At 40.8% G+C, this 12891-nt stretch overlaps 1 protein-coding gene across 3 annotated transcripts in view; it reads left to right on the forward strand.

Moving 5' to 3' along the window:
- The window catches only part of TBCK (TBC1 domain containing kinase), a gene marked incomplete at both ends in the record, with an annotated part of 110687 nt that overhangs the window by 49553 nt on the left and 48243 nt on the right, over positions 1–12891 (forward strand). For all 3 annotated transcript variants that reach the window (XM_081999268.1, XM_081999269.1, XM_081999270.1), the window contains 2 exons: positions 540–625; positions 12192–12228. In XM_081999268.1, coding sequence (XP_081855394.1) covers positions 540–625; positions 12192–12228 — 123 coding nt within the window. The remainder of the gene's footprint in view (positions 1–539; positions 626–12191; positions 12229–12891) is intronic.

Below are 12891 nucleotides of genomic sequence, written 5' to 3' on the forward strand. Positions count from 1 at the left end.
TATCTGTTCTGAAAAATACAAATTAAGATGTTACTGATCATGTAAATGGTAACCTTAAAGCCCCATTGCCTTAAAACCTCAACTTCTGGATTACAAGATTTAACTTTGTAGAAAAGAAACCACACAGTATATAATTTAAAGAGTATAAACTTTGTGTATCACTAAAACAGTTTGGCTCTTAAAAATCCTTGCAACAGTCTTGTTCTAATTTGCTTACATCAACATCTTGTGGCTCATACTCATACTGCAAAGTTTATAACTTTGCATGTTGAACACACATCACAACCTAAGTATGAACCAAGTAAACCATTGTTGAAAATCCAAATTGAGAAGTACTGAGGAAGAGAAATGAACCCTTTCTTCCTCTGTATTGAATGTAATGGTGACAAGGAGGACAGTAGTGGTATTTCCTTGCTGCTTTACTGTATGTTCTTTTTAAAAAAAAAAGTGTTCTTCCTTTTCTACAGCTCTATTGTGAGCTAGCAGCATGTGGTGGCTTGCGTTTTTGAGGATGATCTTGAATTTGCTTATCATTTCAGAATACCTGACGGTGTTTTCCCAGATGATTGCATTCCACGATCCAGAGCTGAGTAACCACCTTAATGAAATTGGTTTTATTCCAGATGTAAGTGCTAAGGGTTCTTATAAATATTGTTCAAAGGAAGTGAAAAAAGGAAAATGAGGGCAACAAGGATGAGATGCTTTTCCAAACTGTTTCAGGAGTAGTTTGACATAAGTGAAACTTTTATATTAAGGGACATTTTTGAGCATGCTGATAAAATGGTAATGTTTTGGTTGTTGTTTTACATACCTCAGTCCTTCTCCTTCTCTTGGCATGGTTAATACAATAAAAGTACTGCTGGTCAGTTGTTACAGAGTCACCTTAAAAGATGTATGTAATTTTATTTTTTTAAAGTGTGGATTAATATACAAAAATTAATGTGGCCATAAATGACTAGTAGTAAAATTTATGCAAACTAATTAAATGTCAGTGGTTAACACAAGACACATCAATTTGCAAGTAATACAAAAAATATGTGCAAGTGATGTCAGACCTTGGAAAATGCTTAGCAATCATTTGTTGTCTATCAGAAACATTGGACAAGTGCGTAGCTTGTGTCTTAAGTTTTATGCTGTCCTTGGAAGAAGTCTGTAAGATGAAGGAAAATGAAAACCTTGAACACCACCAAAATGTAGTAGAGAGAGAGGGCTATGTTGGAAAAGGCAAAACAAGGCCTTCTTTAGAGCCTCACTTTTACCTGTCACTGTAAATAGTGAAGCTTTTCTCGTTTTTTTAGAGAGGCTTGTCTAGTCCAGAAAACCAAGATAATATTCTATAAAAATGTTTGTCTGCCTACTATAGCATTATTGAAGTTTATGGCTGATGTTTCTGAAAAGTAGATTGAAGCAAGGCTATAGAGAGAACATTGTTAGTGGATACGGTCTGTATACTTATATATTTGACATTTAGAAATTTGGTAATGGCAGGTTGGTTGTAAGAACAGATGATGACTCAGAGGTCAAAATGGAAGGAAACTGAAGTCAGGAGATGTTGATGTAGAAATACAGATTTCATAAATAAGAAATTTATGTGTATTTCTTCTATAAGCAACACAAAGCTTATTTTATCAGAAAAGCCTTATCCTTGTTAGGAAATGCTTTAAGTTGAAGCAGCAAGGCCAAGCCTCTGAAAATCATTTGTTGTACGCAATTCCTGGGTGAATTTGTGCGTCTTTGGGACTGGCAGATACTTATCATCACTGTTCAGAAATACTGTAGTGGAAAAGCAAATACATGCTTTCATTTGTAGAGGTATTTTTAATGTAATAGTTGTTTACAAATGATAGAAATTAAGAAGATACTGTGGCATTAGAATGAGCAGAAGAAAAAGCCAGTGTATCGCATTATAAACAGAGGTGTTTGAGAATGCCACATGTGTTGCTGATGACCCACATCTGAAGAGGGCAAGTGGGAGCAAGATGAAGGGAAGGTGGGGAGAAGGGAGAACATTAATCTGTAGAAAGCAGATTTAAGTTCCTGAGGGAGAATCAATTTTGTAGCATTGCTATGTAAATGCACCTGATATGTATTTGTTAAAGGCTACAGATGGTCAAAGGAATTCCTCTGTGTATTTTGTCCAGAATACTAGTTCCCACTGAAGAGTTAGAGATGTAATTCCCCTGACAACTTACAGGTCTCCATTTCTGCTAATAACCTATGTGACAGCTCTGTAGCAACTAATCTTGGGTGTTAGCTGATCTTTCAGCAGCTCCTAGTGTCGCTTACACAGTTGGAATTCTCCCCTGAAAACTTTCAAGATGCAAGTCAGATGGAATAGTTTAAAATCGCCTGTTTTGTTACATTTTATTTTTTGTGTTGTCGTAGTCCTTGGACAGGACATAGGCAAATGTGAGCCTTGTCTCTAACTGTTACAGTCTAGAGATGATTAGGTAATGTAGTAAATAATTACAAAACAGGTATATTTAAAAAAAAAATCTTGCATTGAATACGAATGCTAGTTCTAAAATTAACACCAACCTCTGAAGAGCAATTGTCCTTTCTAAATCATCATGGTTAGTTATGGGGTTTTTTTTAAATAAGTAGAGGTTGTTCTGCCTTTTAGATTAGTGAGAGAGGTGATTTTTGTACCTGTAACAAGACAGCACGGGATCCATCAAGGTGAAGGATATGCACTGTAGTAATGAGATCTGAACCAGAGTTTTGTGCTTGAGTACTAACCCTATCAAAGTAAACCCTGATTAATCTTTCATCATGGAAACACAGGCTCTGCTGCAGGAAAGATTGTGTTTCCTGGCACCTTTCCCATTTGCTTCAGGTCACGTAGCTCTCAGAATATTGAACGCTGCTGAAGCTTGAATAGTTATGAATATTGTTAGCTGATGTGCCTGGATTAAGTACATCGCTGTGGCTGTGTGATTTACATGTAAATAGAGGGATATATATGGTGAATCTTACAGTTCTTTGCTCACTCTCCCAGAGTTTATATCTCCCCCACTCTATGTAATGCTTGATAACGTGTTTTATATTTTACTAAATAATTCTGACATCAACAGTAGACCATTTTGAACTGAAGAAAAACAAGGAAGTGTGCTGCATTACTAAAAAGGTAGCTATAGCCATAAAATATTCTAAAGAGCTTTCAGCTGCAAATTATGGAAGCTAGACACAGTTGTCAGCTGGCCATTAACAGAGATGACAAAGTCTGGCTGCAGTTACTTAATATCATTGTGCTGGAGCTGCTGTCATAGGTAGATACCTTAGCTTGGTTTTGGAGATCTGCAGGAGATGTCAGTAATAGGGCTTCATCTAACTGAGAATTAAAAATCCTGTGGTTGAAGCACTTCATCTCTGTTCTGTTACACGATTACCTAGTGGTAAATCTGGGGGAGACGTATCTTGCTGGTATTTTTATCTTGAGGAAAGTGATCATTCTTCAGATTTTGTGTAGGTGTATATAGGTGGGTAGAAACTAATATTAAAAGTTGGACCCAACCTGCATTCTCCTTGCATCCCAAGTCATCAAAAGATTTTTGTACCTTTCTGTAGCATTTAAATATATGATTAATTGTCTAGGCACCATATAGGCTTGAAGCCTTGTGTGTGTTTCAAAGACAGAATAGCAAGGTGGAAGATCAGAAGTTTATAGAATGGACTATTTCAGTTGGAAGGGACCTACAACAGTCATCTAGTCCAGCTGCCTGACTAATTCAGGGCTGGCCAAAAGCTAAAGCATGTTGTTACAGGCATTGTCCAAATGCCTCTTAAATACTGACAGACTTGGGGCATTGACCACCTCTCTGGGAAGCCGGTTACAGTGTTTGAGAAGCCGGTTCCAGTGTTTGACCAGAAAAAGAAAGAAATCCTTCCTAATGTCCAGTCTAAACCTCTCCTGGTGCAGCTTTGAACCATTCCCATGTGTCCTATCACTGGATACCAGGGAGAAGAGATCAGCACCTCCCTCTCCACTTCCCCTCCTCGGGAAGCTGTAGAGAGAAAAAAAAATTTTTTCATAACAAAAGAAAATTAAAACAAAAAGGAGCAGTTGGGAGGTAGCCTTATTAGGACAACTGAGCAAAATAAAATTTTGGTTTATTGTTGGACAACATTGTTTCACACATACATCAAACAGGCCGGAAAAAAAAAAAGGGGGAAAAAATTTTTAAAAACCCAGCAACTTCATAGACAGGAGAAAAACAAACAAAAAACACCAAACAGAAAAACCACCTGGTTATCTTTGGCCTTCCCACCTCATACAAAAAACCACAATCTATGGTACTGCTAAAGTACATACACAAAAAAAGTTACTGGAAAGCTCAGAATAAGATTGTAAATTTCTTTTTTTCATTTTTGTTTGTTTAGGTTTTGGGGTTTTTTTGGTTTTGGGTTTTTTAAAATTTTTTTACAAGGTTTTGTTTTAGTCTCTTTTGAGATAATGGTTTGGGCCTGGTCACACCACAAGCAAAGTCAGAGATAGGTAGCAAGAGAGGTATACAGTTCAAAGCCCTCTTTTTGGTCAGATGACTTAAAAATGGCAGACCTCCTAACAATATGTACAAAAATATAAAATGTAAATAAAAATACAAACAAATTTTCCTTTAAAATACTTTTAAGACAGGGCCTTGAAGTTTTGGTGCTTGGGGGGGAGGGAGCAGTCTGTGGGGGAAGGGAGGGCGTTTTTCTCCCTGCTGAGGGGTGAATTGTTTGGCTTGCTCCTTGAATAGCAGAGCTGCGCCGGGCCTGGGGTTCATCTTTCTTGGTAAGCAGGGAGGAAGGAGGCTAGAGGTGGGGAGGGTGTCCCAAGGATGGAAAGGATTCCTTTTAGCTGAGGATCATTCTTTCACTCTTTGGCCACCTTTCTGTGTAGCTATGTCAAATGGTCTTTTAGTTGAATAGGTTTGGAAAGAAAGATTGGCTTGCCTAACAGATCTTCAATATCTGGGATTGTTATTGGACAACTCAATAAGAAAAAGAAATATATGATACCTCTTCTGAATCCTTTCTGTTGTCATTTTAGCTCGTACCTGCCTAAAGTGTGTAGAAAGCAGGTTAGCCTGGCAGGCAAACTATCTTACAACTGTCCATTGCAGGGTTTTTAACGTTCTCCTGAAGCAAATGAGCTAGTTGCTGTTGGAGGTAGAACACTTGCTCACGTTGCCATTGATTGTTGTAGTTCCTGTATTCCTGTAAGTGTGACTTCAGCTTTGAGAAGGAAAGGCTTCAACATAAAACGTTTTGAACACTGAAAATAGTGTGAAATACATGCTATAGCATAGGGCGGGTTTATTATCCATCTATGAATTATTTTTATCCTGGTGAAGACATGACAGTTTACTAGTTTAAAATAACACACTGCAGTGAATGTCACATTGTCAGGTAAAGATTCTTCTATAAAAGATTCCAAGAATAAGGATTACTCCTACTGTGTTTGTATCTTTAAAACTGTAGGTATTGAACCTTGATAGGTTAGCTCTGTAATTCTATGAGGTGTGGAGCGTGAACTTTTTTAGAGATTTTGGAATTTTGTTACAGGTTTTAGGTGAACTTAAGTGTTACATAGATGCTTAGTGAACAAGAACTTGTGAAGACTGTTGGCATTTTTGATGTTTTGAAAACTCAAATTTTAAATAATTAATTTTAATTTTCCTGCAACCAGGTGCATAGCTTCTCTGTAGCTGCATTATGATGTTCATAAGGTGCACCTGGATCATACAGGACAGCCACTTTATTCTTACAGACTTTTCACAGAGCAAGAAGCTTGTGTGTCCTCTTTAATACTCCCTATGATCCCCACCAACAAACATTAATACTCATTTTCATCTTGCTATTCCTTCTAAAATATCTTTAGAATTGAAATCCCCAAAGCCTATATTTCTTTAAAGCTATTGTCTTTACAACTGCAAGCTCAATCCTCTGTGGATGGAACTGTGTAAAGCTTTTACCTTCTGGAGGAACTGTGAAATAATGAAACAATCCAGACAGTAATAACAGGCAATAACAAAATCCTCATGGAAAAGGTGTTCATCAAGATTTGAGCCAGTATCTCATAAGAGCTTTGAATGTTTAATGGGAGATGGACTCTTCTCAAAATATGCCTATCTAACTGTGGGCAAGTAAATGTTCTCCCCCTGTTGAAAAACAACGAACTGCATCTCCAAGCTCAGGTACTGAGCAGAATTTAACATAGCAGAGCATTACTGGAAAGGAAGCCTTAGCTAGGGATAATGCAAAGATAGAGAATGAAATGAAGTCTAAGGATGAGATTTCAACTGTTAAGAAAAAACCTGTGGATTTGATTCAAATTGTTTGAATGGGAACTGATGTTAGGGGACTGCTGTGTCCTTCATGTATAACAAATGTCCAAGTCCTTACTTAAAATACAAGCTCTTTCATGCTTTTACTAGCAAAGCAAGATGACAATTATGGCATTGCTGATTTCAAGAAGCTCACTCTAAAAAATGAAGTATTGGTTTTACATGCTCTTACTTTAATGTGACGTATTCTCAGCCTGTTCCAGCAGTTCAGACACTACTTTGACTAAACGTTACAGAATCACAGAATCACTAAGGTTGGAAAGGACCTTCAAGATCATCAAGTCCAACCATTAATCCAGCGCCACCGTGTCCCCTAAACCATGTCCCGAAGTGCCACATCCACACATTTTTTGAACACTTCCAGAGATGGCGACTCCACCACCTCCCTGGGCAGCCTGTTCCAATGCCTGACCACTCTCTTGGTGAAGAAATTTTTCCTAATATCCAATCTAAACCTCCCCTGGCACAACTTGAGGCCACTTCCTCTCATCTTCTCACTAGTTAGTTGGGAGAAGAGACCAACACCCACGTTGCCACAACCCCCTTTCAGGTAGTTGTAGAGAGCGATAAGGTCTCCCCTCAGCCTCCTTTTCTTCAGACTAAACAACCCCAGTTCCCTGAGCCGCTCCTCATAAGACTTGTGCTCCAGACCCCTCACCAGCTTCGTTGCCCTTCTCTGGACATGCTCCAGCACCTCAACATCCTTCTTGTAGTGAGGGGCCCAAAACTGAACACAGTTTTTGAGGTGTGGCCTCACCAGTGCCGAGTACAGAGGCACGATCACTTCCCTACTCCTGCTGGCCACGCTATTTCTGATACAGGCCAGGACACTGTTGGCCTTCTTGGCCACCTGGGCACACTGCTGGCTCATGTTCAGCTGGATGTCAACCAGCACCCCCAGGTCCTTTTCTGTGGGGCAGCTTTCCAACCACTCCTCCCCAAGCCTGTAGCGTTGCATGGGGTGGTTGTGATCAAAGTGCAGGACCCGGCACTTGGCCTTATTAAACCTCATACAGTTGATGTTGGCCCATCAATCCAGCCTGTCCAGATCCCTCTGCAGAGCCCTCCTACCCTCCAGCAGATCATCACTCCCACCCAACTTGGTGTCATCTGCAAACTTACTGAGGGAGCACTTGATCCCCTCAGCCAGATCATCAATAAAGATATTGAATAAGACCAGCCCCAGAACCGAGCCCTGGGGAACACCGCTTGTGACCGGCCGCCAGCCAGATTTAACGCCATTCACCACAACTCTCTGGGCTCGGCCATCCAGCCAGTTCTTTACCCAGCGAAGAATGCACCTGTCTAAGCCACAAGCCGCCAGTTTCTCCAGGATAATGCTGTGGGAGACGCTGTCAAAGGCTTTACTAAAGTCCAGGTAGACAACGTCCACAGTCTTTCCCTCATCCACTAGGCGGGTCACCTGGTCATAGAAGGAGATCAGGTTGGTCAAGCAGGACCTGCCTTTCATGAACCCATGCTTGCTGGGCCTGATCCTTTGGTTGTCCTACACATGCCCTGTGAGCACCCTCAAGACGAACCGCTCCATGATCTTCCCTGGTACGGAGGTCAGACTGACAGGCCTGTAGTTTCCAGGATCCTCCTTCCAGCCTTTCTTGTAGGTGGGTGTCACGTTGGCAAGCCTCCAGTCTTCTGGGACCTCCCCTGTTAACCAGGACTGCTGATAAATGATGGAGAGTGGCTTGGCAAGCTCCTCCGCCAGCTCTCAGTACTCTCGGGTGGATCCCATCAGGCCCCATAGACTTGTGGGTGTCCAGGCGGCTTAACACGTCTTAACTGCTTCCTCCTGGATTATGGGCAGGTTATTGTGCTCTCCATCCCCATCTTCCAGCTCAGGGGGCTGAATACCCTGCGGATACTTGGACTGGCTATTAAAGGCTGAGGCAAAGAAGGCATTAAGTACCTCAGCCGTGTTCTCATCCTTGGTGACAATGTTCCCCGCCATATCCAGTAGGGGATGGAGATTCTCCTTGCCTCTCTTTCTGTTGTTAATATATTTGTAGAAGCATTTTTTATTATCCTTTACGACTGTGGCCAGACTGAGCTCTAGCTGGGCTTTTGCCTTTCTAATTTTGTCCCTGCTTGACCTAAAGAGGTCCTTGTACTCTTTGTGAGTTGCCCTCCCTTTCTTCCAGAGGTAATAAACTCTGCTTTTTCTCCTGAGTCCCAGCAAAATCTCCCTGTTGAGCCAGGCCGGTCACCTTCCCCGCCAGCTCTTCTTACGGCACATGGGGACCGCCTGCTCCAGTGCCTTTAAGATTTCCTTCTTGAAGACTGTCCAGCCTTCCTGGACCCCTTTGTCCTTTAGGACTGTCTCCCAAGGGACTCTCTCAACCAGTGAACTGAACAGGCCAAAGTCTGCCCTCCGGAAGACCATGGTAGCAGTTTTGCTGACCGCTCTCCTTACTTCGTTCACAATTGAGAATTCTATCATGTCATGGTTGCTAAGCCCAAGACCGCTTCCGACCACCACATCTCTCACCAGTCCCTCTCTGTTTGTAAACAGCAGGTCAAGCAAGGCACCTCCCCTGGTGGGCTCACTCACCAGCTGTGTCAGGAAGTTATCCTCCACACACTCCAGGAACCTCCTAGACTGTTTCCTCTCTGCTGTGTTATACTTCCAGCAGATGTCCGGTAGATTGAAGTCCCCTACAAAAACAAGGGCCAGCGAATGTGAAACTTCTGCCAGTCGCTTTCAGAATGTCTCATCTGCCTCTTTGTCCTGGCTGGGTGGTCTGTAACAGACTCCCAGCAGGATATCTGCCTCATTGGCCTTCCCCCTCATCCTTACCTATAAGCACTCTACTTGGTCTTCACAATCATTGGGTTCTATACAATCAAAACACTCCCTAACACACAGAGCCACCCCACCACCTCTCCTTCCCTGCCTATCCCTTCGGAAGAGCTTATAGCCATCCATTGCAGCACTCCAGTCATGAGAAGCATCCCACCATGTTTCTGTGATGGCAACTACCTCATAGCTGTCCCGCTGCACAGTGGCTTCCAGCTCCTCCTGTTTGGTGCCCATGCTGCGTGCATTGGTGTAGATGCACTTGAGCTGGGCTATCGATTTCACCCCCACCTCTGGCACACCAGCCCTAGGCTCATCTCTAGTGAGCCTGGTTTTATCCTCTTCCCCCTTCAAATCTAGTTTAAAGCCCCCTCGATGAGGCCTGCCAGCGCGTAAGCAAGAATCCTTTTGCCCCTTGGAGACAGTTGCACTCCATCTGCTGCCAGCAGGCCCGGTGCCGTGTAAATAGGCCCGTGGTCAAAAAAACCAAAATTCTGACGACGGCACCAGCCCCTGAGCCACGTGTTGACCAGGTGTGCTTTCCTGTTCCTTTCAGCGTTCTTCCCTGTCACTGAAGGGATTGATGAAAACACTACCTATGTTCCCGCTCCATCGACCAGTCGCCCCAGTGCTCTCAAGTCCTTTAGGTACCATTAAGTCTCAAGTCCTTTAAGTACCATTAGGTGTGCTTCCCAGCTCCGGAGAGTTAAGCGTACACAAAAAAACATAACCCCGTTATGTTTCAGGGTTCGACAGCGGAGGGCAAGAGCAGCCCGCTGGCGCAGCGGCGCGGCGCGGTGCTGTACCGGCCGGTGAGGGCTAGAGGGCAGCATGTGCTCATAAGCTGTTAAAGTGCAGCCCTTGAACTCAAAGAACATGGTACCCTATTTATTTGAGGACTTCAAGGCGGGGCAGTTCTTTTTGTCTGTGTTTTTCGATTTGGCTTGCATGGTGGAATAATGCCGCCAGTGTTGTGGCTTTTCTTTGCTCACTTCTTAATAGTAATCATAACCTCCTCAGGTTTACCGAGACCTCCTTGTCGTAGAGCATTATATTTATGAACATCAGAAGGAAAAATCCCTTCAATAAAAGCTTGCCTGATACCTTCTACTTAAATAGTTCGATCTACTTTTCATGTCATTGTTGATGGGCTTGGTGAGGATGATTTAGAGAAAAGTGGTGCTTTGCCCTGTGGTTACCTTTTAATAATCTGTTTAATGTTTCAAATTTTGTGTATTTTCTTGCATATTCCTACATAGATGCATACAAGGTAGAGGTGTTCAAAATTAGGAGAAAGTGTGGATCTGCTTTGGTAAAACATTTTAATCAAATATATGAAAAGGAGGAAATAATGGCTTTTAAATACCAAGGAGGTAATGTAGTTCAAAATGATGTCCGCATAATACGTACCTCCAAGCAAAGAGGAGCCTCAGGCTATTAGGCATGCTTGTTTTCCTACTGCATGGAAAGCAGGATATTGCATACAAGCAAGCAGGCAAACAGGTATTAGCTGATCACAACCTCTGTAGCGGATATTTTGGGGAACAGCATATGTTATTATTCAGTAGAAAGCCATCTATTGAAGGCATGACAAAGATATACTTGGGGAAATAGTTCGAATGTATTATAAGATGAAAATGGTGATAGAAATGGATTTGTTCTGGTTTTTGAACCCTTAAATTCAATTGGCGGGTTGGAGACCAAGCTTTATAAAAGCCTTCTGAGTATTGAAAGTGGTGAACAGTCTGGTCATCTCAGCTTTTTTAGTTTTATGGACAGTATAGTTCAGATACTATCAGATGCTGAGATTAAAACATAGGAATAAAATTTAGAGGGAGCTGTGCTAAAGGGCTTTTCAGCAAATGTGTGCATCATTTAGTACCATAACCCAGTTAAGTGTTTATGGAATAAGTTGTAATTTATTAACATAATATTGATTATGCTTTCTGCTTCTCATTTGCGTACTTGCAGGGAAAGCTTAATAGGAGGACTAATTTGCACTTTTTATGAGCTAAAAAGTAATATATTAAGCTTTATGTCTGGCTGTAAATCTCCAGAAGTGGAAAACAGAGCACATGAGCAATGCAACTGAGTAAAATTTAACAATGATCGTTTTGCATTCCTAATTTGCGGGGACTTTCTGTGCAGTGTGATGTTTCAAAAAAAATAGATTCTGTTGCCTTCAACATGCTAAATACTTAACTGAAAATTAAGAAACTTTTAAGGTGTCATAAATGCTTAGCTCTTCTAATGCATACTGAATTTTTTCCATATGTCATGAGTATGAAAGTTTGCAGAAACAGGGTTTTCTGTAGCCATTGCAGCAGCACAAGTTCTTAGTCTTGTAGTAGCATAAGTGCAGAAGCAACCTCAAATTCTTCAGATGACACCTGCTTTTAAAGGTCACAGCAGAACAACATAAATGCTTAAGGTGTTAGTAATTGACACTATATGCTTTTGAGACTGAAACTGTTCTTATTGCCTTTCACTGACAAGTATACATTTTAATAAATACCAACATAGGAGAAAAAGGTAGATACGGTTAATTTTTCTGTTGGAAATTGTGATTTGCATGTTTGTTTATTTATATAGAATCATTTTTTTTTTCCATAGTCAAAAAGATGTATAGAATCAAGTTGTTTTATGTTTGTCCAGGCATCCTTCACTAATTTTCACTTAGTAGTGTATATATATATGTAGGGTGAGCACTGTGACAGTTTAATAGAGCCAGTTTTTGAGTTCTTTAAGACTTGGGGGTTATTTTTTGCAAACAGCCTACTGAGGGTGGTGGTTGTTTTTGTTACTGTTTTCAATAGAGTATCACAAACTAGTAATATGAGAGAGATGAGAATGGCAGCATGAGAGAGGAAAAAGCTTCTCTGAGGGGCTAAAAGTTGCATGGTAGTGGTTCTGCCACTGCAGTTATTTTCCATTTTAAATACATTCATGCCAAGCTAGGAAATTTTAATGTAGTAAACAATTGTCACAAGCAACTTTAGCTCTTAAAACGTTCTTTGTTCTCTTCCCCCCACCACCACCTTTTGCAGCTTTATGCTATTCCTTGGTTTCTCACAATGTTTACACGTGAGTATGCATTCTTTTTTCTCTGATTAAATGTTCGTAGGTTTCTTAACCATAATTTTTCTGACTTTTTCGGCTAAAGCCTTCCTAATTGGTGTGATGTGTCTATCGTTTAGTAGGTCACTTATAATTTGCAAGGATGTGTGTTGTGGTTTGAGTCTCAGCAGTGCCTTTCACATACTTTCTGCCCTGATTTGACAATAATTACAATTTTCTTATTTCTTAAAAAATTATTCTATTGAATTTGAACTGGATTATTTTATGCATGCCGTATTTAGGGAATGTGCAAAGGAAGCTGTTATCTGCTGGAAAAAGATATAATAATAGTTAAAAAAACAAAGCCAAACCTCACCACCTTACCCTGTCTTCACCCAAATAATATGAGAGTAACTTTGTTTTTGAAGACCAACAAAACAAGCTTTTTTTATTACACATTGTTATTCTACTAGTACTAGTTTACTATGATATTTTTGCATGTATGTCAGGAATAAAAATATCTTTATAATTTGGTGAGCTTTTAATGAAAGAGGACAAAATTAATACAACAAGTCTAGAAAGCAATTAAAAATCTTTTCTCAAAGATCTCTGTGATTCTTTTTTCATGTCATGTCAACATTGGCAGACTTTGAATTAAAAAAAAAATTGTCAGGATGAAAAGAGTTGATG

The sequence above is a fragment of the Phaethon aethereus genome (genome assembly GCF_964289735.1).
Source record: "Phaethon aethereus genome assembly, chromosome: 4".
Classification (NCBI taxonomy): domain Eukaryota; kingdom Metazoa; phylum Chordata; class Aves; order Phaethontiformes; family Phaethontidae; genus Phaethon; species Phaethon aethereus.